Consider the following 24318-nt stretch of genomic DNA (forward strand, 5'->3'; position numbering starts at 1 on the left):
ATCTTGTAGTTTGACAGATGAAAGCCAAAGTTCATCAGATCGTGCAATCTATTGCATCAGTAGAATTGTCCACGTGTTCTGATGTGTTCCAGGATGAAAAGACATGCCATGTCTGGTGGCCCCACTGTAAGAGGGACATAAAACTGTTGGAACAAGTCCAGAAGAGGGCCACAAAGGTGATCCAGGGCCTAGAACACCTCTGCTGTGAGGATAGGCTGAGGGAGCTGGGGTTGATCAGCCTGGACAAGATTCCAGGTGGACCTTAGAGCTGCCTTCCCGTACCTGAAGGGATCCTACGGAAAGGCTGGGGAGCATCCATCAATAGGACAAGGGGAAATTGAATTAATTTGAAAGAGAATTGGTTTGAATTTGATCATAGGAGGAAATTCTTCACTACAAGGGTGGAAAGACTCTGGAATGGATTGTCGAGAAAGGTTATGGATGCCTCCTCCTTGAAGGTGTTCAAGGCCAGGTTGGATGGGTCCATGTGGAACAAAAATAGAGATGGGTAGATTCAGATTGGATGTTAGGAAGAAGTTCTTCCCCGTGAGGGTGGTAAGACACTGGAACAGGTTGCCTAGGGAGGTGGTAGAAGCCTCATCCCTGGAAGCTTTTAAGGCCAGGCTGGATGTGGCTCTGAGCAACCTGCTCTAGTGTGAGGTGTCCCTGCCCATGGCAGGGGGGTTGGAACTGGATGAGCCTTGAGGTCCCTTCCAGCCCTGACAGTTCTGTGGATCTATGATTTGAGAGGTATCCCTGCCCATGGCTGGGAGGTATGATTAGATGATCTCTAAGGTCTCTTCCACACTAAGCTGTGCTATGATTCTGTCATTCTGTGCCTTACAGTCATCTGTAACCAGAAGTTCTGCCCTGTATACTCCTTGAGCTTCTTTCCTTTTGTGTGTGTGTTGTGCTTTGGTTTTGGGGTGGGTTTTTTTCAGTCTGCAGCTGTAAAAACTAGAGACTTGTTATTGTAAAGACAAAACCAGAAAAGCCTCAGAAGTGTCTTCCTGGCATTTGTTTTAATCCTGCAGTAGCCTACAGCAGTTGTTTATTTAAGTGGGAATTTGTTTGATCATAGGATGGCCTTCTGAAGTTTTCATCCCATTGAGTACAAAGGAAATGAAAGGTTCTACCTATTTTAGAAGATCTTGCATAGCTAAGGCTTTTCAAAAGAAATGAGATCAGAAGGATGGATGTAGGCTAAGACAGATGTGTATGTATATAAGGAAAAAAGTCACCAATGTTTTAGTATTATTTGTTTTTTCTGGTGGTCACTGATTTGATGATCTCTGGAGGTCCCTCCCAACCCCTAACCTTCTGTGACTCTGGGTTTCTGTGAAACTGCTTTGTGAAACAAGGATGATCCAAGGGCTAGAGCACCCCTGCTATGAGGATAGGCTGAAGGATCTGGGGTGGTTCAGCCCAGGGATGACTCCAGAGGGACCTTAGTGCTGCCTTCCAATACCTGAAAGGATCCTCCAGGAAGACTGGAGAGGGATGTTTCCTGAGGGTGTCTAGAGACAGGACAAGGAGGAATAGTTTGAAGCTGAGAGAGAATAGGGTTAGACTGGAGCTTAGGAAAAAGTTCTTGAGTATGAGAGTGTTGAGACTGTGGCATTGGTTGCCCAGAGTGGTTGTGGATACGCCGTCCCTGGAGGTGTTGAAGGCCGGGATGGATGAGGCCTTTGGCAACCAAGTCTAGCTGAGAGGTGTCCCTGCTCATGGCAGGGGAGGGGTTGGAGTAGATGATCTCTGAGCTCCCTTCCAAACTGAGCTGTTCTGTGATTTAGACATCTTAGCAAAACGTTTTACACATGCAGCTAAATGAATACTCTTACAATTCATTGCAAGCCTACCGCTCTTTAAAGATTGTCATCATCTCCCCCCCTTTTGTGTGTGTAAATATCACTGTTCTCATCCTGAGTAGGCTTAAATGAGTGGGGAAAAATAACAAATATTTGGTAACATTAGGGTAATTTAACAAAGTAGCTTTAAAAATCCCACACAGCTCCTTTCAGAAACCTCTACATTTTGAGACTCAAGGAATTAGCTTTAGAAATCCTACACAGCTCCTTCCAGAAACCTCTACATTTTGAGGCTTAACTTAAAGAATTAGCTTTAAGAAGTCCTAAAAGCACCTTTCAGAAACCTCTACATTTTGAGGCTTATTTTTTTCAAGGTGAGAATGGTGGAATATTTCAGCCAGCACACATCGGAGGAGAGATGCTGCCTTGTGTTTCCTTACATTTGCTTATGCTTTTTAATCATGCAAGAAGAGAAAAAAAGAAACCAAACGGAAAATTCAATGAACTAAAACGCCCAGAAAAACATCCAACCTAACAGCTGCTGTTAATAAGATTAAAAACCCTTATGAGCAATATGAAGTCAAATTCACCAGAATTACCCATGCTAATCCAGCTCCAGCACTTAAAATGCTCGTGACCTAAAAGCTCTGTGAGTCTGAAATGGCTATTTACAGTTTAAAGGAGAAACAAAACAAAAGCACCAAATATCTTTACCGATGATCTGGATGAGGGGCTTGAGTCTATCATCAGCAAGGTTGCAGATGATACCAAGTTAGGAGCAGGTGTCGACCTGTTGGAGGGTAGGAGGGCTCTGCAGAGGCACCTTGGCAGGCTGGATGGGTGAGCAGAGGCCAATGGGATGAGATTTGATAAGGCTAAGTGCAGGATTCTACACTGTGGCCACGCCAACCTCAAGCAGCGTTATAGGCTGGGGACAGAGTGGCTGGAGAGCAGCCAGGCAGAAAGGGACCTGGGGCTACTGGTAGAGGGAAGGATGAACATGTGCCAGCAGTGTGCCCAGGGGGCCAAGAAGGACAATGGCATCCTGGCCTAAATCAGAAGAAGTGTGGCCAGCAGGACAAGGGAGGTTATTCTTCCCCTGTACTCAGCACTGGTTAAGCCTCACCTTGAGTACTCTGTCCCGTTCTGGTCCCCTCAGTTCAAGAGAGATGTTGAGTTGCCGGAACGTGTCCAGAGAAGGGCAACGAAGCTGGGGAGGCATCTGGAGCACAGCCCTGTGAGGAAAGGTTGAGGGAGCTGGGATTGTTTAACCTGGAGAAGAGGAGGCTCAGGGGAGACCTTCTTGCTCTCTCCAACTCCCTGAAGGGAGGTTGTAGCCAGGTGGGGGTTGGTCTCTTCTCCCAGGCAACCAGCACCAGAATGAGGAGACACAGTCTCAAGTTGTGCCAGGGGAGGTTCAGGCTGGATATGAGGAAGAAGTTTTTCACAGAGAGAGTAATTTGCCATTGGAATGTGCTGCCCAGAGAGGTGGTGGAGTCACTGTCCCTGAAGATCCTCAAGAAAAGACTGGATGAGGCACTTGGTGCCATGGTCTAGTTGACTGGATAGGGCTGGGTGATAGGTTGGACTCGATCTCTGAGGTCTCTTCCAACCTGGCTGATTCTAAGATTAAAACAAAACCAAAATGAAAAATATAAAGTCCTCACAAAATAAAACATCAAAAGCAAAATCTAAAACACAACAAAACAAACAAAAATACCTCACAGCCATCATTCCCCATTTTAAAAAAAAAAAAAAAAAAAAGGAAAAACCTCACCCCAAACCCTACAAACCAACACCAAAAGTTCACCAAAACCTCCCACTTTTGTATCTCAACATTCTCATTTCAGGTGTCTTGTGTACAGAGCTTTGTTCCAGTTAATAGCCTGGTGCAGCATAATGCAGTGACAGGAAACAGATCGCAAAGTCCCTTCCTTAGGGATCCACATTTGTAAGAAGCTCAGTCCACAAAAGTAAACAAAACAAATAAGGGCTCAAAGAAGAGATTCAACACCCAGGCCTTATGATGATGTTCTTTGAAGTTGTTTTGTTCCCGTTTTGTGTCACAAATAGTCAGTCTGTATATTTCTGGGGTTGGGTTTGTTTCCCAGATGGTGAAATTAGTTTATTGGTCCACAGGGACTACAGGGATTGTGGTGTTTGGGTTCTTATCAAGGTGCCAAGGGAAAGAGGAGATGAATCAGCAAGTGCATGAAGAATAATTAGAGTAGAAAATAAAGATGTGCTATTTAGCTCTGGCTTTGGGACTGTATAGCTTTTAACCAGTCAAGGAGAATTTATACCCTGTAAAAAGCATAACACATCTCTTTTGCCTAGGAGCAACACAAAAGCAGGGGCTCTTGGATCCATGAAGGGGAGCATAAATAGTGCTTCTCCTTCAGGGACAAAAGTCTCTGGGCTGTAAAAAGTAAAAATGCTTTGCTGTCCCTTGGTCATACTAAATAATGCATGCAAAGTGGTACTGCTGAGAGGGAAGGACCTTTTCCCTGCACAGATATCCAGTACATCAAAAGCACCCTGGTTAGTTCAGCCGAGGCCTGTGATTTCAACACCATTTTAAACATTAAATACTTCAGTCGTGGCAAATCAGCATCATTCATCTCCATCCCTACTCTGAGGCCATAAAGGTTCTGGGTCCATGAACTTCAGTTCAGCAAGTTTTGACTTGTTGGGAAGTCGTTCCCCTAAAGCCACGTGGTTCTTCCTGGCTCTCTGGGCGGATCATCCACTCAGGGAGTTAGTCTGGGAGGTCTCTGCACTCCTCCCTTTGAGATGAAAAAGATGAACACAGACGTGAAGGCAGGGATGTCTCCACTCCTCCCTTGGTTGCTGTTTTTGCTGGTGGGCTGTTCAGGATCCCAGCGCCACGCCTGCCGCTGCACAGGCAGGGTCTTCATTTGCCAGGAGAGCAAGGTTGTCCAGGTCCCCCAGGGAATCCCCACCAACACCACTGAACTGTAAGTAGGGAGAGGGATCTGCTGCGAGGAGACGCCTTCTCGCTGGCTCTCCAAACAAAACTGCTGCTTGGCAAGCCAGGGGTCGGGTCTGTAGGGAGTCGCTGGGGAGAGTTACAGCAGCTGTTCGGAAGGCTCAGCCTTTCCTCCAGCCCTCCCTGAATTGCATCTTGAAGCTCCTCTGTGTTCCTCTGTGCTCATTTTAAGATCTCTGCTAAGAAAAGCCATGGGTACGTTATGGTGCAGAGCACAGAGTACGTTTTGAGCGAGCTTCCTTGGTGCTGTGACAGTAATTTGAAGCGTAGCAGTTTAAGCTTTCTTTACAGCTTGCTTCCGAGTTGTCGAAACACGTAGTGCAACTCGTCTGCCCCAAAACAACTTGATTGAGGAGCTTTAGTGTTTGTGCTGTGGGAGCTTTCCAAAGGTTTGCTCTTGTTTGCCAAGAAGCAGCTTTCACGTTCTCTGGTCTGAAATCACGGAGGTATTATTTGATAAACATCCAGAGTGATCCTCCTCTACCAGAGGAGCAGCACGGCTGAGATGGGAGGCAGTGAACAATGTAGAGATAGCGTTTCTGTGTTAGTCCAGGAAGGGTTCCATCTAGCTGAAACCTTCTTGTTTTCCATGAAGGAACGTGAGAATTACTACGTGGCAGCTCTTTTCTGTGTCAGCAGCACAGGAACATAAAAAGAAGTCACGCAATGGCAAGCATTAACTGTGCAAGTAATGGTTTTCACTGTATTTGTCCTTTTTCAAGCAAGTTGGGTTCCCCCTTGCCTACACCCACAGCTGTCTGACATCGTTGTGACCTTAAGCAAAAGGAGTAGCCCTTTGATTGATAAGTGGAGAGGCAAGTGTGGAGGGAGGATACAACAAAGAATGTTATGTCACTAGTTGGGAAAAAGTAGCCCGTCCCCATTTTACAGACCACAATATATCCCTGGTTATTATCCTGCAGTGTTCCTAGGGTAGAAGTTTTGTGGTTGTTGTTATCCCACAGTTTTCTTAGGGCAGAAGTTTTGTTTTCTTTGGGAAGAGGCTCACTGAATAAATAGCCTGCAGTGAGAAGTTGAGAAAAATGACTGAAATAACCACAGAAGGTCAGTAAAAGTTTAAATCATTCTCACAACTAGAGGGAATAATAATCCATCTGTGACTTTGGTCAGCTAAAGACTGAGTGAACTCTGCTCCAGGCAGATACTGCTAATTTTGTTTAATTTTGCTTTGATCATCTCTTTAGATCACACACAGTTAAGGTCTGCCTTCTAGGGACTGAGCAAAAGCATCTGGCAATTCTTTCTGCGAAGAGGCAGAGTTTTATCTCACCAACAGCACCTGCTAGTAAAATGGGATTTTGTTCACAGCAGATCCTCTTTAACTTCTCAAGGGGCCGGTTAAGGATGCCACTTTGTGAGCTCCTCACCACAAGTGTGTGTTCCCTGAAACAGGCAAACTACAACATTTGTGTGACTGGAAAAAATGAATCTTTTCCTCTATGCAAACCTGAACTTGGGGGTGCTGGTTGACAGCCAGGTGAACATGAGCCAGCAGCATGCCCAGGTGGCCAAGAAGGCCAACGGCATTGTGGCCTGCATCAGAAATTATGTGGCCAGCAGGAGCAGGGAAGTCATTGCGATCCTGTACTCAGCACTGGTTAAGCTCCTCAATTGACGAAGGACATTGAGGCACTTGAATGTGTCCATAGAAGGGCAACAAGACAGGGGAGAGGCCTTGTGCACAAGCCCTATGAGGAGAGGCTGAGGGAGCTGGGGTTGTTTAGCCTGGAGAAGAGGAGGTTCAGGGGAGACCTCATTGCTCTCTACAACTCCCTGAAAGGAGGTTGTAGCTAGGTGGGGGTTGGTCTCTTCTCCCAGGCAACCAGCAGCAGAACAAGAGGACACAGTCTCAAGCTGTGCCAGGGGAAATTTAGGCTCAGGTGAGAAGAAAGTTCTTCTCAGAAAGAGAGATTGGCTGTTGGGATGTGCTGCCTGGGGAGGTGGTGGAGTCACCATCCCCAGAGGTGTACAAAAAAGGCTGGGATGTGGCACTTGGAGCCATGGTCTAGTTGTCCTGAGGTGTTAGGTATTAGGTAATAGGTTGGACTTGATGATCTCTGAGGTCTTTTCCAACTGTATTGGTTCTGTGATTGCAGTTAGAATCTGCAGTTAGTGGCTGCTCTCAACCTGACTCTTTTCTCACAGCAACCTCTGGCTCCTGGGGAGACAGTTCTGGTCCCATTCCATCAGAATAGCCTTGGGACCAATTTCAGCCCGGTATAAAAATTTGTTCCTGAAAACTATGGAGAGCTGCTTTGAAAATACCAAATGTTACTGTTCCTAAAGCCAGACACATCAGCTAGGGAGCTATTAAGTAACAGAGAAACCTTAGATTTAATGTTGTTGTTTTTTTCACCTCTGGGTCAAAGAGGGACTCTAGGATGGTGCCTTCCTATGCATCCCTCTGCTGAGTGCCCAATGGGGTGATTAAGGTGACCAAAATAGACTTCACTGCTCCAGGTGCTGTTGCAAATGCACTCTTGGTAATAGAAAAAGTTTGCTTTCTATTTCTTCAAATGCCCTCAATGAGTCAAAGGGGTTTTAAAAGCAGGGTAGTGACCTGAGCTTAAATAGCTATGGTGTCCAAGGACCCTATATTGGATCCTGTATAGAGCACAAACAGAGACTTCTTGCTAAGTACAGCTCCTGCAATGTACTACTTCCACTTTAAAACTCATTCTGGGAGCACTGGATGCAGTCTATTTTCATTTGTCATTAAGGAGGGAGACTTCTTAAGTACACTTAGAGCTCTTCACCTTCTCTTAGATGATCCTAATAGCTTTCCTAAGCCATGCTAGAGTCCTTTCTTGGCGCCTTGTAGATGTTGAAGAACATGCCAGTGAAAGCTTGAGAGTGAGAGCAGGAGCCTGATAAGCCTCAAGCACATCTGCTGCTGTATGTTTCTGTTCAACTACAGCTGTTTCTTAAGTCAGGAAGCTGGTAAGAGGCAGCCAACTCTGTTACCTGGTAAGAAAACTCAAGATAATGGTAAAAATACTTCACTCAGCAACCATTATCTCAGCTCCTTGCCATGGTGGATCAGCAGAGGGCTGGAGCCCTCTGTCTTCCTATGAAGACAGATTGAGAGAGTTGGGGCTATTCAGTCTGGAGAAGAGAAGGCTCTGAGGAGACCTTAATGTGGCCCCCCAGTATCTTAAGGGGGCTACAGGAAAGCTGGGGAGGGACTTCTTAGGGTGTCAAGTAATGATAGGACTATGGGGAATGGAATGAAAACAGAAATGGGTAGATTCATATTGGCTGATAGGAAGAAATTCTTCCCCATGAGGGTGGTGAGACACTGGAACAGGTTGCCCAGAGAGGTGGTAGAAGCCCCAGCCCTGAAGCTTTTGAAGGCCAGGCTGGATGTGGCGGTGAGCAGCCTGCTCTAGCGAGAGGTGTCCCTGCCCACGGCAGGGGGGTTGGAACTGGATGAGCCTTGAGGTCCCTTCCAACCCTCACGATTCTAAGATTCTTCATTTTGAGGGCGGCAAAGCTCTGCACCAGGCTGCCCAGAGGGACTGAGGAGTCTCCACTGGTGACTTTCAAAACCCACCTGGACATTGTGATGCGTTGCAGCCTGATCTAGGCAAACCTGTTTTAATGAGGGGGGTGGACTAGATGATCTCCAGAGACTCCTACCCACCTTTACCATACTGTGGTTATTTGAAAGCTGGACACTGACACATGCTGCTGTAACAGTTGTTGTTGTGGTTGGTTTCCAGACAGCAAGAACTTAAGCTCTGCAGCATGGTACAAGAGCTGGGCTCTTGCTCCTGGTTGGAGTAGCATCAACCTTAGCAAGGCTGTTGCGAAGAAAAGAGCTGGCAACCTCTGAAAGTGAGGGGCTTTGGTTTGTGTTTATAATGTGGAAACAGAGCAGGGATTAGAAACCACAGGATTGTGTTACTCTTCTTTCTGCCACATCGACTTGTTCACTAATAGGCCGAATCTCATGAGGATGGTTATGGCTTGGTTTATGTCTTACTTCTTGCAGATATGTAAGCATGCTGCAGCTGGCATGCTCTAACTGTTTGCACGGGAAGCTGTGATTATTGGCTGTTTTGCTTTAGAATCTTTGCCTGGAAAAGGGATTGGATAGAAGAATTGTGTTTTATACATATCAAAATGCCTGTGAGAAATGAAGATGGCTCTGACATACAGCTCTGGAGGCAATCCATGAGAAACCGGAGGCCAGGAGTTCAGATGGGAACCTTAAATTCATAGCTGCTTTCTAATACCTGAAGGGAGCCTACAGGCAAGCTGGAGAGGGACTTTTCACAAGGGTGTCTGGAGGCAGGACAAAGGGGGATGATTTGAGGCTGAGGGAGAGTCGGGTTAGAGTGGATCTTAGGAAGACTTTCTTGAATGTGAGAGTGGTGAGACTGTGGCATGGATGGCCCAAGTGGTTGTGGATGCTTCCTCCAAGGAGGTGTTCAAGGCCAGGTTGAGCGTCGGGCAACCAAGTCTAGTTGAGAGGTGTCCCTGCCCATAGCGGAGAGGTAGGAGTAGATGATCTCTGAATTCCCTTCCAACCGGAGCCACTCTATGATTCTGTGATTAACTGTCTTGCAGCATGAGAGGTAGGGAGTGACTTGGTAGTCACCTGAAGCAGTTTACTCCTTGAAGATTTAAAATAGTTTTTTTAAAATCCAGTGTGGAGCTTTGAAATCCATCCTTAAAATCCACTAAGCTTTTGTTTAGTCATTAGAGGCCTTGCTTGGAGAAAGTAATGCAAAAAGAAATAACTTGTTCTCAGAGTGGAAGGAATCTTTCCTAAGATTTAGCAAATTCCTTGAAGCAGAAATATGTTCCTATCAAATGGAAATACAACTCCGAATGCCTGCAGTCATTCAATGCCCACATGGACATCATCCTGCCCTAGGTGATCCTTCTTTGGCAGGAGGGTTGGACTAGGTGGTCTCCAGAGGTCCCTTCCAACCCCCACCATTCCGTGATGTTACGGTTCGAGGGTGTCAGGAGGATGCGGCCGGGCTTTTTCCAGTGGTGCCCAGTGACAGGACAAGGGGTAGCAGTCACGGACTTGAACACAGGTTCTGTCTAAACGCAAAGAGGGGCTTCTGTAATTTAAGGGTGCCAGAGCACTGGGACAGGCTGCCCAGAGAGGTAGTGGAGTCTTCGTCTCTGGAGACATTCAAAACCCACCTGGACGTGTTCTTGTGTGACCTTCTCTAGGTGATCCTTCCTTGGTAGGGAAGTTAGGCTTGATCTCCAGAGGTCCCATCCAATCCCTACCATTCTGTGATCAAGTCCAGCCACAACCTAACATCTCCTTGTATCAAAAGCTGTTGTTTAATGTGTTAGCTTGCCAGAGGCTTCAGCAGGAGAGTAGTGCCTGTTTTGGAAAGGAGCAGCTGAGACAACTGAAATAATTGACAAGAGGTAGTCCATCATTTGGCAACCATCAGCCTTTAGAAGTCCATCAGACAGTCTTTTCTCCCAGCATCTGCACACTCTGCACAGTGGGGATTTTTACTAGCTCTCTGCATAGGTGGTTTTGTACAGTTGCTCAAGGATATTTATTTTAGACTATCAAGTCAAAGCTGGGTAGATATCTGGCCACTGAAACAGTGGCTGCCTTGAAATAGCAAATTCTGTGTTGCATCCAGAGTCAGATGTGCTCCCCTGCGGCAGGAGCTGCAAATGATGTGAGAGGTAGCTGCAGCACTGCTACTGACAGCTGCAATCAGGGATGGGGTGAGTTGGTTGGTTTGTTTGTTTTCACACTTAAAGTGGAAATCGCAATGAAAGCTTCGAACAGTTCTTGTTGGGGTATTTATCCTGGTGGACTGACCTTCATCAAAGACAGACTGTGTCTAGGTTTCGTCTGTATCTGGAGCTAAACTCTAGCAGTTGCTTTATCACCAGATGACCTTGCCCCAGGTAAGAGTGGGGAAATCAAGAAAAGGAGAGAAGGCCCAGGTTGAAAATGAAATGGATTTAATGAAATAGCCAAAACTAATACTAATGTCAGCGCAAGATACATACAGTACAGTAGTCACACTGAACTGGAAAGGAGTCTTCAGGAGCAGGAATAGGGGCAGGGTGAGGAAGAACCCTAGTGGGAAGCTCCCTTCTCAGAAATCACAGAAACATTCATTTAGGTTGGAAAAGACCCTTGGAATCATCAAGTCCAACCACTGACCTTACTCTACGAAGTTCACCTCTAAGCCATATCCCCAAGCACTACATCCAAACCACCTTTAAACACATCCAGGAATGGTGACTCCACCGCCTCCCTGGGCATCACATTTCAATGCCTGACCACTCTTTCCCTGAAAAAATTCCTCCTAATGTCCAGCCTAAACCTCCCCTTTTGCAGCCTGAGGCCATTCCCTCTTGTTCTGTTGCTAATTACATGTGAGGAGAGAGCAGCACCAGCCTCTCGGGGAGTTGTGGAGAACAATGAGATCTCCCCTCAGCCTTCTCTTTTTCAAACTAACCGGCCCCTTCAGTTGCACTTCATAGGATTTATTCTCCACTGCAAACTTCTTCCTTTATTCTGGTCGTGATGTTCATTGTCTGAGACCCACCTGCAGCTGATTCCAGTTAGCTGGCCTGGCAGCCTGTCCCAGCAACCCCAGGATGAGAGAGGATAAAGTAAGCTAAGGAAATGATGACACATGAAACTTTTCCATTCTGTGTTCTGATGGTTAATTATATAATTGATCAATAAATTGCATATCTTCAGAAGGAGATAAGAATATTTGCACAGCAGAGCATAGTGATAATGTATTACATGCTACCTGAAGCTTTTCCCTTCCTTCCCCCCCCCTCCCCCCCCCCCCCCGCTTTTATTTAAACAAGCTTTGCTTCTGTTAGGGTAGAGAAAAAGGGTCTGCAGTTAGTGCTACATTCTTCTCTTCCTGAATTTACGAGCAGTTCGTACTTTGAAGCAGTAAGCTGTAGAGGTTGCTGCATACTGCTGGAACAGTCCGATGCTTACACTGGGTTCTCTATTTGACATTTTCATTGGGAAGATAAAAAGAAATAGGCAGAGCATAAGAGAGAGGGGAAGAAATAAAAGAAAAGGAAGAAAGTGACACTAAAGGATAATAAACTCTCCAAGGCAGTTTCTCAGCTGGTATAAATTACCAAGTATATACCTCCATAGGAACTTTCAGTTTCCAAAGCTTCAGGAGCTTTTCACCATGAGGAGGTATGCCACACAACAGTAGGAGCTACTCTGCTGCCCTGCCTATGATGTTGTGGCAATAAATACGTCTACGAGGCTTTCACTCACCTTATAATGACTGCAGCTTGGTGCAGCTCTGAGAGATGTATTATCAAGTCTGAAAATGTATAGATGCGTGCATACAGATCTCATGTATCTTTGGCGTGAAAATGCATTCACCTAAGCTTAACCACGAAGCGTTTTCAGGGACACAGAATCAAAGCCAAAACTTGGTTTTGATTGCGTGAAGCGCTGGCAGGGTACCAAAGTTTATGCCAGCTGATGCCTTTCGCTGGGGTCAGCTGCAGAGACATGCTCCTGATGTACCACTTCTGGCTTTTCCAGCAGCCTGTTTCACACAGCCCCACAAACCACCCCCCCACTCCCCCACACACACCCCCCAAAAAAAACCCCCAGAAAGCCCACAGCACATCCCCACACATCTAACACCGGGCAAAATGGGTTCCTGAGTCTCCACTTCCCAAAATAAAGCCACTCTATTAGACATTTTAGGTACATTCTGCTTGTCTTCCTACAAAGAATCAAAGCTTGTCTGTTGAATGAGATTATCATCAACATTTCTCTAAAGTGTTTGGAAGATTAAAGCAGTCATTTGTAGGTGTTTTCTTATCTCAACTACAGCGTCGTCTTCTTGGGCATCTTATTCAACTCTTGTTTCACACAATTATAACCTAGGAGAGCTTGACAATAATGTTATTCCTGAGATGCTAGCTGTTAAATGCCAGGGTCTAGCATACGGACACAGCAAGAGAAAAAAAACAAAAAACGCCTATTTAAGATCAGGAACAAGTAGTTTTAACTCTAATGTGGTCAAAATGGAGACGTTGATAAGCCTAGGGAGTATTGTAAAGCGGATGGAGGTCTATCTTTTACCTCTCCGACAAGAATACAAATGACAGAACAGATTTGAAGAAGCATTAATTCGCTGGTCCCATGCAGCAGTTAATTTCCTTTGCTCTGACTATTATGCCACAACCCAGCTTCACATACTCCCCTTACCACAGCTCCTCAGAACTCATCCGTTTCTGCTGCACAGGATTAAAGCCTTGTCTTTTAGACTTTGGCTTCTCTTTTCTAATATTAAAATGTATTAACTTCATCTCTCATCACATCCAGGGAGGTCAAGGCACTTTGGCACAGGGAATCTTACTGATAGTCACAGGAGTCTATTGCTAGCTGGGAAAGCAGAGCATAGTCAGGGCTAAGATCTGAGGGGTGCTTTTATAAGTTTGAAAGAATCATAATCCTGGAATGGCTTGACTCGGAAGGGACCTTAAAGATCATCTAGTTCCAACCTCTCCGCCATGGGCATGGACACCTTCTACTAGACCAAGTTGCTCAAAACCTCGTCCAGCCTCATCTTCAATATTTCCAGGGATGAAGTGTTTACAACCTCTGTGGGCAACCCGCTCTGGTGTCTCTCCACCCTCATAGTAAAGAGCTTCTTCCTGACTTCTAATCTAAATCTACTCTGCTCTAGTTTAAAGCCTCCTGTCTTGTCACCACACGTCCTTATAAAAAGTCCCTCCTCTGCTTTCCTGTAGCCCCCTTCAGCTACTGGAAGGCCACTATGTGGTCTCCCTAGAGCCTTCTCTTCTCCATTAAATGTTTATACGTGCTTCTGTGTCAGCTTCACAGAGTTGCTCTCCCATCCTTTACACAGGGAGCTCAGGGTGTTTGTACAGAGGGGAATGTAGAAAGGTTTGTGGCTGTGTTTGGCCCTCACGCTCTGACCCAGAAGGGTACAGGATACTGTGCAATAAGAGCCACAAAGCCAGGACAACTCATCTGTTATCCTGTATCTGCATTTGACCATAAAGTACGTTTTCTACACCTCATAAATGACAGCTGGGGAATTTGAGATAATAATTTTCTGGATCTGGACCTTAGCAAAATCATATTAGCACTGCAGTCTTGAAGAATGAAGCTTATTATCTCACTCAAAACTCAGGTCAGGCTTCCTAAATAATAAATAAGCTTCTCAAATACTTGATCTTCCCAGGAGCATTTCTGAGGTGTGATGGATAAGTTCTCCAATGGAAGGTGTCATTAAAAGCTCTGATTTGAATTCCTCTGTCACCAGATAAGTCAGCAGGGGTAAGTCTGTTGTGCAGCTTGAGGGTTTCCTCTGCAGGTGCCAGGGAGTTCTCACCACCCTGGCATGTCACTGAAAATACTGCTTATGTAGAGACCTTAAGAAGGGTGAGAGAAGGAAGTGGGCAAGGAATGCCACAAGAAGCTGCTCAGCAGAAAGATACCAAGTGCAAATACATCTTGAGAGGGGGATAGCTGCTCTAACTGACAGCTGGTTGCGTGCCGGAGGGGTCCTGCAAAGCCCTCCCAAGTTATCTACCAAAGCAAAATAAACCTGTGTCTAGCTGAGAAGCAACAGAAATCCATGCAAAGTTCAACATGCTTCACTTTTTTCTACCTTCTGTTTTAGTTAGTTCTGCCTAACTGTCCTGAAAGTCTTACGCAGGCAAGATAAAAAGATGCTTGGGGTAGGTTCACAGCTATTTAAACTGCCAGAGCTTTATTAACTTCAGGGGAAAGAAGCAAGTTCATTTGTGCTGTCGGGGACATTGTGTGTGTTCATTTGTGTGACGGGGACCTCTGTCAGCCATGTGGTGTGTGTTTTGGCAGCAGCTGACTGGAAAGCAACCCCTGTGTGTGTTGGGTAAACAAGATCCTTTGGGCACCAAGGGCAGGTATTATTTTTCATAGCAGTCTATTAGTTTTACACAGTGAGGGGCAAGCAAGTTGGTAGGAAAAGTCACTTTTCTTTGCTCAAGACCTTGACCTTTTCAGACACAACCTGTAAATTATTTCACACTCTTTGCCTGTGGTTTGATTGGAGTGCTCCAATTAGCAGTGAAACTGAAGTCATTAAAACAAAGCTTATTTCAAATTATAGGTCAGAGTCAAGCCTGGATTTCACATATGAGTATAGAAAATTATTTCTTCTAATTATCCGGCAAACACAGTAAAAAGCAGCCCAATTTCTGCCTTTGCACAGGTGCAGCTTCCCTGATTTGGGGGATCTAGGGTCAGGAAAGCTTGCGATTTGTTTGCTTTTGCTTCATATTTTCCTCCAAATATCCTTAAGTGTTTCAGGAGCTCAGCCTGGGAGATAGAGACGCTTCTTATCTCTCATTTCCTTATCAAGCCACCCAGTGCACTTGCTCCTGGTTAGCTAGAGGAGAATTTACAGACTGCTATTGTATGCAGATGGAGATATTTTTTTTTGAGTGAAATGAGAGCAGCCTTAAACCCAACTCAAATGAACTGCTCTTTGGGTTTTTTTATACCTGAAGGGATCCTACAGAAAGGCTGAGGAGGGACTTTTCATAAGGGTATCTAGAATGAGATGAGGGGGGATGGTGCGAAGCTGAGGGAGAGTGGAGTTAAAAAGGATCTCGGGACAAGTTCTTCAGTTACAAGCGCGGTGAGACTCTGGAACGGGTTGCCTAAGGAGCTTGCAGATGTCCCCGCTCCTTGGGGGTGTTCAAGCAGACTGGATGAGGCCTTGAGCAGCTGAGTCTAGCTGAGAGTTGTCTCTGCCCATGGCAGGGGGTTTGGAGTAGATCATCTCTGAGGTCCCTTCCAACCTAAGCCATTCTATGATTAAGTATATTGAGCTTTCTGAACCTCTGCCTTTGGACTAGCTAAATGATGAGCGCCCAGTGGGCATTGCTCTGGTAATGGTCCTGCTGACATAAAAGTTTCTCCATAGAACACATGTACTTTCTGAATGAATCCTTCTCCAGATACAATCAAAATTAGTTTGTAAACATGTCTTTGGAAGAAATATGTCATATGCATAAACATGCAGAGGGGAGAACTTCCAAGTTTTAATTAGTTGAGTCGCCTTTGGACTTTCAGCTGATGGTCAGTAGATGTTTTATTTTAATCTGAAATAGTAGTGTGCAAGGAAGAAGGGAGCTGACTGTGAAGAATGGAAAAGAAAGGGAAGCTTTTCTTTGTTCCACAGGTCTTCTCATGTTCTTTATTGATATTCTGAGCATAACATTGTGGGATGCAGTGGAATACTCATAAAGCAAACTCCCCTCACCCTTACGCCAAAAGCAGATCCGACTCAAAGAAGCGAAGGGAATGTTGCGTCTGCACGTACCCCGTGCGTGCATGGGGTGGGTCTCTGCGTTTATCCTTTGGGGGTGTTTATCCTCTTCCTCCACCAATTTGATTCCAGGTAAATAAAATGAGGATGGGAAAACAGTAGCACTTATGCGTAGTTGTATTTGATAGAATGGCCAAGGCTCAGCGGGGAGAGAGTGGGAAGGAGAGGAGAGACTATCTGCCTGTCCCTTTTTCCAAGGGTGAGGAGGATTGGATGGGATGAAGAAGTGGTAGGGGAAAAGTAAATGTGTTTATTTGAGGCTGATTTTCTTCACTACTTGTCACGTAAGTAGGTTAAAGATGGTGACAGTTTTCTTTACACACCTTCTGAAAGCCTTTTAATGGTTTTACATTCAGTGCTATGCCTTGTGCTTGGAAACCATCCGTGGTGTAACACTCTTGTTTGTCCTTGGCTTTGAGAGGTTAAGATTTCAGTGACAGCTTCAGGGTAAGCTTTGATTCCTTATTTCGCTTCACAGAATCACAGAAGTGTTCAGGTTGGAAAAGATCACCAAGTCCAACCCATAACCCTACTCTACAAGGTTCACCCCTAAACCATATCCTCGAGCTCCACGTCCAAAGGACTTTAAACGCATCCAGGGTTGGTGACTCAACCACCTCCCTGGGCAGCACATTCCAGTGCCTGACCACTCTTGCTGGGAAAATTTTTTTCCTACTGTCCAGTCTAAACCTCCCCGGTCACAGTTTGAAGCTGTTCTCTCTCGTTCTATTGCTAATTACCTGTGAGAAGAGAGCAGCACCAACCTCTCCACAGGGTCCTTTCGGGTAGTTGGAGACAGCAATGAGGTCTCCCCTCAGCCTCCTCTTTTGCAAACTCACCAATCCCAGCTCCTTCAGTTGCTCTTCATCATATTTATTCTCCAGGCCCTTCCCCAGCTTCCTTGCCCTCCTCTGCCCTGGCTCCAGCACCTCCGCATCTCCCTTGCATTGAGGTGCCCAAAACCAAACACAGTCCTCGAGGTGTGGCTTCCGCAGTGCTGAGTACAAGGGGACAATCACCTCCCTGCTCCTGCTGGACACAGCATTTCTAATCCCAGCCAGGATGCCATTGGCTTTCTTGGCCACCTGGGCACACTGCTTGCTCACATTCAGCTGCCTGTCCATTAGTACCGCCAAGTCCCTTTCTGCCAGACAGCTTTCTGGCAACACTTCCCCGAGCCTGTAGCATTGCTTGTACCATCGCATGATAAAAATATATGAGGCTACTGCCTTTAGTAGCCCAATGAGCATTTCTGAGGAGAGCGCCTTTGTAAAAGGGCATCCTGTTCGATGGGAAGCACTCATGTTTGTGAGGGCTGTGGGCGGTCACCGGCGTAAGAAAGCGAGTCTGTCTCAGGCAATGGCAGCACTGCCCATACCGCTCTCCCTGGTGTCTCCAGCCCCTCCACAGCTGCTAAAAAAGGAATGATGAAGGATCAGCCAAATTCGTATTTCCCTTCTCTTTAGCTGCTGGGAAACAATCCATTCTGAAGTATTTCCCCAGAGTTCAGTCTCCCAGCAGGAATATTTATGGACACATAGAAATTTCTGAACAAGCAAGGTGTAGGAAGAGGTGCTATAAACCCTGCCTTGCTCTAGGAAGACATGCTGAAAAATCCACCTCTTCTATTAAGTTTTCTTTGGCTGTCAGAGCCGCTGTGGAAATTTTTGGCTTTCGGTTTTGTTTTTGGCAAGTGGAGAGTCATAAAAGAAGTACAGAGTGTGTCAGAAAACGACAGCGAACCAAGAACTGCCCTCGGCAGAACAACTGTCTCTAGGTGGAATTACTGGTTTGGGGAAATACTCGTTGTATGTGAATCCCAGGAGCTATAATTTCCTATCTGTAGTATACTGTTGCCATGGCAGATGGAGCCCAGACCTCCTTCCTCAGGCCTTTGAAATCAGCATTAGAGGGCCCTGCGAGGGAATACTCTACCAGAAAATCTAGGGCTCGATTCCGCAGGCGTCCGTACCCATCCTAATTGCTTGCCCAAGCAGCTCCTCTGCCTTTCCAGTGGGACAAATCATAGGTGTGAAACTACCCATCTGGACATATTTGCAGATTCAGGACTTTGTGCTATTGTGGTAGACGGAAAACCACTCCAGGGAAACATAGGATGGATGTTGAAAGCACAAACGAAATCGGCAGCCAACTGCTTAAATTTATTTTAAATTATTGGGGGAGATTTTAATTGGCTTAATGGGACATATGGAAATGCTAAGATTGTCTTTGGGCTCACAAAGTTTCCTATAAATATTAGCAGATTTCACAACATTCCTGGTGAGTGTGTAAACATAATTTATTTTTTTTTCCCACTACAGAGGCAGCAGAGCTATAGGTTGTAAAGGAGAGGCAGTTTCCCAAGAGTACAAGGAAACAAATTAGTGGTTTAGCTGAGACTATAGCTCCTTCAGGACCTTATTTACCAGACTGTGGTGCTATAGCAATGTATTTCCTTGTTAAGAACTAATAAATAAATGAAAATTACCTCTGAAACATTCATGTTCCCTTCAAATAATTAGTTCTCATCACACTTCATGCTCAGTGGCATGAAATACTGGCCTGTTGATTTGACTCTCCCATATAAGTCACAGCTCTACTTTTTTTTTACATTCCATGTAGAGAGTTTCAGGTGGATCAGGTTTTTCCCCCCCCTCAAATCTATTTTTTACTGATGTGATACCTCTGCATCATCACCTTTTCCGCTTTCACTGATACACTTTTCTTCTATCAGTTTCTGTCCCTGTATTAGAAGAGCAACATTTCACAGTAATGCTACACTCAGTAATTTAAAGACAGCTGAGGTGGAGATTTTTGTGTGCATTTCAGTTCTGGCGAGTTGCTCTGTTCTGGTCGGTAAGGCTGCCTATGGAGCACTACTTGGAAAACTCTTAGCAGTTTAACTCCTCTCTGAATGTGTTTCCTTAGCTGGAACAAGTATCCATTTATCAAATGTCGGGGACTGGAACCAGATGATCTTTAGGGTCACTTCCGACTCCAGCCAAGCACTCTCACTCTGGCTTCCTCCATTTCTGTAGTTGTCATTGCCATGTTACATCAACACAGCCGAGCATACTGTGTGGACACACACTCTGGAATTCAGGTTGCTTTTGGATCACAGTTGTTGGAGCACGTCCAGCCAGGGCTTTGCAGGAGGACTACACAGAGGTCTGTGTTTCCATGAAGCATCTGGCAAGGAGTGCCATCGTAGTATCACAGAATATTAGAGATTGGAAGTGACCTCAAGAGTTCATTGGCTCTAAATCCCCTGCCAGAGCAGGATCCCCCAAGGTAGTCCTCACAGGACTGCATCCAGGTGAGTTTTGAAAGTCTCCAGAGAAGGAGACTCCACAACCTCTCCGGGCAGCTTGCTCCAGTACCCTCACTGTAAAGAAGTTTCTCCTCATGTTGAGGTGAAATCTTCTATGTTCAAGTTTGTTCAAATACATATTTGTGTCCTGGTCCCTGTGGCTTCAGGGCTGTGGACCATCAACAGCTAGGTCTTTGACCTTTAGTTTGTCTGTCGGAGGCATAAACGCTCTCTGGAAGAAGCTCTCCAGCAGCACTGGAAAAACAGGGATGCTGGTTTGTTGTTTTTTTTTCCCAAGGCTTGAAAGACTTCTTCCCCCTCCCCCCTCCACTTTAGGCTGCCAAAAGGTGGCCTTGGCTCTAGGTGTAGATTCTTATGTGTTTAATGTCCTCCAGGCTGAGTGCATGTAGTGGTGGTTATCAGCTAAAATAGGGAATGAGGCAGGGGTGCCTCAGAAGTTCCTGCTTGTGTCTCCTTGCAGATTCTCAGCATTCCAGAGAAAGGTTGTTAACCTCTGCTTTAAAGGGATGAGAGGCTGCTCCTTGATTAGCAATGCCTGAATTGCCAGCTAGAGTGTGTCTTTGCAGTGGTCATCGTATGAAGGATTTTATATGTTTCTCTAAACCACTTTATGCTACTATCTTACTTTTGTGAGCAAAAGCTTTGAGCCTCAGCCTGTGTTGCATAGAAATTGAGATTGAACTCAGCTGCTCCAGGTTGGTTCTGAATCCTAGAAGTCCACAATACCTAGATGCTTTACTCCAGTATGTTATCAACTTCTCTTCCTAAAATGCTCCAAAGAAGGGGCACCTAGACTATATGGAGGTCTAAATTTCACCCTTGCTGTAAAGCATAGCCTCAGTATAAGAGTTTTCGTGGTATGGAAATTCCCCACTTGGAAGTTCCTTTTCCATCATCTGTAACTCAGCAGCTTCTGTAACAGAAGCTAATCATAGAACGGCTTAGGTTGGAAGAGTCCTCAGAGACCATCCCCGCCATGGGCAGGGACACCTCTCAGCTGGACTCAGCTGCTCAAGGCCTCATCCGGTCTGGCCTTGAACACCCCCAGGGAGCAGGCATCCACAGCACCCCTGGGCAACCTGTTCCAGAGTCTCACCAACCTTGTACTGAAGAACTTCCTAAAACATCTACTCTCCCTTAGGTTCAAACCATTCCCTCTTGTCTTGTTGCTGGACACTCTTAGGGAAAGCCCCTCTCCAGCCTTCCTGTAGGGTCTCCGTAGGATCCCTGTAGGATTAATGACCTTGCTTCCTCTGCCAGATTGCCTTACAGCAGGTTTCCAAGTTACGCTTGGTTTGCATGGTTCTTCCTTCTTGTTGATCTTCCTGAAGAGGTGACGTTGGAAATACTTTCCAGGAAAAGAAATAAAACACAACAGTATCAAACCAATCCTTCATCATTCCTTGCTATCTTGATGCTGAAATAGCAATACCCTGTCAGGGGCTACTTCTGCCAGATAAAGGACTAATCAGCTGAAGCATCTGTGTATTTCAGAGGATTACCCTTGAGTGAAGGAGATAGGAAAATCAAAATACATACACAAAGGCAGACAAAATGCTGGCCCTGACTTTCTATGCTTCCATTGCATGTTATTTGCTCTTCTATAAATCAATATATGGGACCTAAATATTGCTTTGGTGACAAACCTGCAACTTTTGCCAAAGCAGAGTAAAATAATAATTTAAACACTGCAGTCTTTTGATTAAAAAAAAAAAAAAAAAAAAAAAAGGAAAATAAACATCCTTTACAACTGCCAAACTTGAGTAAACATTCCTTTTCCCATTGCTAAAAGCATGCTTTCATCTGAGAAAGCGAGAGGGAACGACCACTGTCGTGCCCACTCTTTGAATATTGTATTTGCAAGACTAGATACTGATGTTACGCTAAAAACAAAGAGAGAGGGCGAGTTAGTGAGATGAAATAATCAAGTAAAGCTGAAATAAAGAAGCCCTACATCTAACCCAGCAGATCAAGAGGTTTTAAGCACATTTTCTCAACTAAGTAATCAGCTATGAAATTTATGCATTCTCTGCTTTTTGCAAGCCCAAGTCAGGGGTTGCTGCGCTGGAAAGCAGCTCCAGGGAGAAACACCTTGGAGTCCCAGTGGACAGAAAGTTCTCCATGGGACAGCAATGTGCCCTTGTGGCCTAGAGGGTTAATCTGGGGTGCATCAAGAAAGTGTGTCCAGCAGAGCTAGGGAGGTTCTTCTCCCCCTCTACTCTGCCCTGCTGAGACCATACCTGCAATGCTCTGTCCGGTTTGGGGCTCCCCGATTCCAGAGAGACAGGGATCTGATAGAAAAAGTTCAATGCAGAGCTATGAGGATGCTTAGGAGACTTGAGCGTCTCCCCTATGAAGAGAGACTGAGAGCCCTGGGACTGTTTGGACAAGAGAAGTCTAAGAGGGGATCTGATCAATGTCTATCAATATCTGGGGGGTGGGTGTCAAGTGGAGGGGACCAAGCTCTTTTTGGTGGTAAGACTAGGAACAATGGATATACACTTGAACATAGAAGCTCTCATCTCAATATGAGGAGAAACTTCTTTACAGTGAGGGTGACAGAGCCCTGGAGCAGGCTGCCCAGAGAGATGGTGGAGTCTTTCTCTGGAGACTTTCAAAACCTACCTGGATGCATTCCTGTTCAGAATACCCTAGGTGATCCTGCTTTTGGCAGGGGTGGTTGGAGTGGATGATCTCTGTTGGTCCCTTCCAACCTCTATGTTCTGTGATCTTTAAAATTAAGAGACCTTTTACCATGTAAAACAGGGGGGGGGGGGGGGGGGGAAATAATATATATATATCTAAAAAACCCTATTTATATATCTACAAATAACATATATATATATTATATGCATATATATATATTTAAAAATATAAATCCTGCAAGGAAGCTGCAATTAAAGTATTGTAAGGGGCTGATGCTGACCTTAGAAATCAATCTGAAGGCAATCTTAACGTCTCTGGAAGGGACCTTCACAATGGCATTTCAGCTTCATTGATGATGCTGACTGTCACTTTTTCTGGCCCTAAAGCCAAACCAAACAAAGCGAAGCAAGCCTCTTGCAGCAAATTCTATCAGCCAGATAAGACGTGGAGCACTTAAAGTACGGTACATTGACTGATTGTGGATGTGAGGCCAGCTTATTTTTTTGCTGCTAACTCTGATCAGGATTGTTCCATCTCTGCGTTGCGTCACTGATGGTTTACCTCTGTTCCCATTGTTCAGGATAATGTGTCCAACGAAAGGCCTATCAAAGAGAATCATAGGATGTTAGGGGTTGGAGGGGACCTCCACAGATCATCTGGTCCAACCCCCCTGCCAAAGCAGGGGCACCTAGGGCAGGTCACACAGGAATCCATCCGGGTGGGTTTTGAAAGTCTCCAGAGAAGGAGAACCCACAACCTCTCTGGGCAGCCTGCTCCAGGGCTCCTGCACCCTCACCATAAAGAAGTTTCTCCTCATATTGAGGTGAAAGTTCCTGTGTTCCAGCCTGTGCCCACTGTTCCTTGTCCTATCACGGGACACCACTGAGAAGAGCCTGGCGCCTGCATCCTGACTCCCACCCTTCATATATCCGTGGACATTAGCATGAACCCCTCTGAGTCTATTCTTCTCAAGACTAAACAGCCCCAGGTCTCTCAGTCTTTCTTCATAGGAAGGATGCTCCAGTCCCCTCATCAACTTTGTGGCTCTTCATTGGACTCTCTCCAGTGGATCCCTGTCTCTCCTGAATTGGGAAGCCCAAAACTGCCCATCGTATTCTAGGTGTGGTCTCACCAGTGCAGAGGGGAGGAGGAGGAGAACCTGCCTAGTCCTGCTAAGTATTTTCCAATACATGCTGGAAAAAGCAGTGCAAGAATTCCTATTGATTTCTGGAAGACTTTGCCACAATATTAGGCCCAGTCTTTCACTGCATCGCTTTAGCACTCGGCCATCAGGACTAAAGCGTCAGCTAAAAAAAAGCCAAGGAGCCTTGGCAACGTTTTTCTCCTATGACTCACTAGTAGATGTGTACATAAAATGAGAGCTTTAGAGAAAGCCAGGCTCTTATGCAGTTTATACCCCTTTAATTATCTTCTGTCACAGCAAATTATCATCGGTTTTAAGTAAGCAAACATCCCTAGACTGGCAAGACGTGCTGCTTCCCGCTTTATCCCTGCCGGAAATGTCTGGTTCTGTTGTGAAATTTTAATGTGAAGTATCGAGGAGGTGGGAGGAGAGCAGAGGTTTGAAGCACCCTGACATCCACGACTGTATATTATGTTTCCCTAACTCTCTCTTCAAGGTGAGCAGTCAAGATAAGCCAGGGATCTGCAGCCTATCTCATTTGGTTTTTCCATTATTTTCTTAAGTTGTCCTACATGCAATAATCATTACAGTGTAAGTGACACTGCTGGGAAAATCAATTCTTCCTCACTGAATGGAAAAATAACTTAGACTGCGCTGGAATCATAATTGGTATTTGGTTTGTTCTGTTGGGCTTGTAGTGAACCAGCACCCGCTTGGGCCAAGAACGTTCTATGTCTTCTGGCAAAGACGCTGCTGGCTATAAAACATTACACAATCTCCTTCCAGTTGAAATGTAATAAAACCCTCTTATGGATCTACACGGGGTTTTCTGTCAGGTATTCGATGCTATGCCCTTGAGGATTAAAAAGTCTCTGAATATTTATTAGGAAGCTGGAAGGCTATTGCAGATGGGCTTTGAACCCTGCTCATAAAGACTTTCAGCAGTACCTCTGTCATGTATTCTCTTAGATTATTGTTCACCTTTTCCTATTTATCTATAATTCAGC

At 45.5% G+C, this 24318-nt stretch overlaps 1 protein-coding gene across 1 annotated transcript in view; it reads left to right on the forward strand.

The window, feature by feature from the left end:
* Positions 1-4595: 4595 nt before the first annotated feature.
* FSHR (follicle stimulating hormone receptor) overlaps positions 4596-24318 on the forward strand; it is an 84088-nt gene continuing 64365 nt past the window's right edge. The window contains exon 1 of the mRNA XM_009900097.2: positions 4596-4786. Coding sequence (XP_009898399.2) covers positions 4602-4786 — 185 coding nt within the window. The 5' untranslated portion in view covers positions 4596-4601. The remainder of the gene's footprint in view (positions 4787-24318) is intronic.

This window comes from Dryobates pubescens, chromosome 2, assembly GCF_014839835.1.
Source record: "Dryobates pubescens isolate bDryPub1 chromosome 2, bDryPub1.pri, whole genome shotgun sequence".
NCBI classification, from domain to species: Eukaryota; Metazoa; Chordata; class Aves; order Piciformes; family Picidae; genus Dryobates; species Dryobates pubescens.